Source organism: Micropterus dolomieu, linkage group LG22, assembly GCF_021292245.1.
Source record: "Micropterus dolomieu isolate WLL.071019.BEF.003 ecotype Adirondacks linkage group LG22, ASM2129224v1, whole genome shotgun sequence".
In the NCBI taxonomy this organism is placed as follows: domain Eukaryota; kingdom Metazoa; phylum Chordata; class Actinopteri; order Centrarchiformes; family Centrarchidae; genus Micropterus; species Micropterus dolomieu.
This window is the reverse complement of record NC_060171.1, coordinates 2534900-2536470: the sequence shown is the minus strand read 5'-3', so window position 1 is coordinate 2536470 and position 1571 is coordinate 2534900. Positions and strand designations below refer to the sequence as shown.

Here is a 1571-nt window from a genome sequence, read left to right as displayed (position 1 = left end):
CTGTGTCCTCCCTCTCTCTCCCCCTCTCTCCTCACATCCTCTCTCTCTGTGTCCTCCCTCTCTCTCTCTCTCTCTGTGTCCTCCCTCTCTCTCTCTCTCTCTCTGTGTCCTCCCTCTCTCCTCACATTCTCGCTCTCTGTCCTCCCTCTCTCTCTCCCCCTCTCTTTCTCTCTCCCCCCCCTCCCTTAATGCCCCCCCCTCTCTCTGTCCCTCCCTCCCTCTCTTCATGTCCTCTTTCTCTGTGTCCCCCCTCCCTCTCCCCTACCCCCTCCCTCCCTCTCCCTTTCTTCTGTGTTCCCCCTCTCCCCTCTCTCTTCACGTCCCCCCTCCTGTCCCCCCCACAGCGGCTGCAGTTTGAAGCGGCTGAAGGCGGTCAGGCGGACAGACTGCGGCGGCTGCTGGACAAGTGTCAGCAGGTGGGCGTGTCGGTGAGCGGCTCAGTTTAGCGCCCTGAGGTCAGAGAGAAGATTGGCGACGCCGTCGTTCAGCTGCAACAATAAACTCAGATTATTTCAGATCAGTAAAATCAATCAGCTGTAGGTGGTTGAGTGACAGATGAGACGAGGTAAGCCAGACGCCCCCCTCCCCCCCACATCCTCCAGGACACTCCCTCGAGTGTCCAAAGGTGTCTGGAGCTGCTTAAATCCCATCATGTACGTAAGTATCGACCTGCTGAGTGACACAGTGTTCATGCTGTTTTTACTTCATGTCTTTGGTTTCTGTCACTTTTCATTTGGATTCATTTGATCCCTTTTTATTTTGGATTTAGTGGGGGGAGGGAGGTGGGGGTGGGGGGCTGGGGGCTGGGACGGACCGTGACATCTCACTGTGGTGTTTGACCCCCGTGTGTGCTTTAAAGGGTGTGTCCCCCCCCCTCCCCCCTCCTGTAGTGATGATGCAGCATCTGCACGTTGTCTTTTTGTCTCCTGAGGAAAAACAAGACTTTTATTTTGTTAAAGTGATCAAACCAAAACAAACGCAGACAAACTGTCACGAGCTCGGCGTGGAGCTCATTTCTATTTGGCTTCGCCCGGTCTGAGTGTGAGAGAGGGACTGCCACAGAGACTGACCCGCCTCCAGACCAGCAGCGCTGTTAGAGACAGTCAGGACCTCGCTAACAAGCTCTCATGTGCAATTTGTCTCGTTTTTCTTTTTGTCACAATTCTGCCATATAATGATTAAAGAGTATTATTAGCCAGCAGAGGAGAAGAAGTCATCCACTGTTGTGTTTTATATGTTGGATTTAAATGTTATTAAATTATTTTCTAAATATAAAAAAGTGTCTCCTGAGTTTTTATTGTCTTCACCTTTTGGTTGGTTCATCATCTGAAAAATGTTAAATAATCACCAGAGATTCGGTTCAGAGACAGAGTCTCAGTTTAATTCATTCATTGTTCATTGTTTCAGCAATAATGTACATTTAAGTGTTTCAGTAAAAGTACTAATACCACACAGTAAATATACTCTTGGACAATAATGTAATTGTATGTATAAGTAATTTATAAACAGTATTATTGGAATATTATCACTGATATGTTAAAATGAACTATTTTATGTCCACTAGGAAGTTA

General features: G+C 47.7%; 1 protein-coding gene across 6 annotated transcripts in view; it reads left to right on the top strand.

Moving 5' to 3' along the window:
• The window catches only part of LOC123962469 (zinc finger C3H1 domain-containing protein-like), a 26575-nt gene extending 25296 nt beyond the window's left edge, over positions 1-1279 (top strand). For 5 of the 6 annotated variants that reach the window (XM_046038613.1, XM_046038612.1, XM_046038614.1 and 2 more), the window contains exon 35: positions 345-1279. In XM_046038613.1, coding sequence (XP_045894569.1) covers positions 345-446 — 102 coding nt within the window. In that variant the 3' untranslated portion in view covers positions 447-1279. The remainder of the gene's footprint in view (positions 1-344) is intronic. The other variant, XR_006822946.1, reaches the window with a different exon arrangement.
• Positions 1280-1571: the final 292 nt, after the last annotated feature.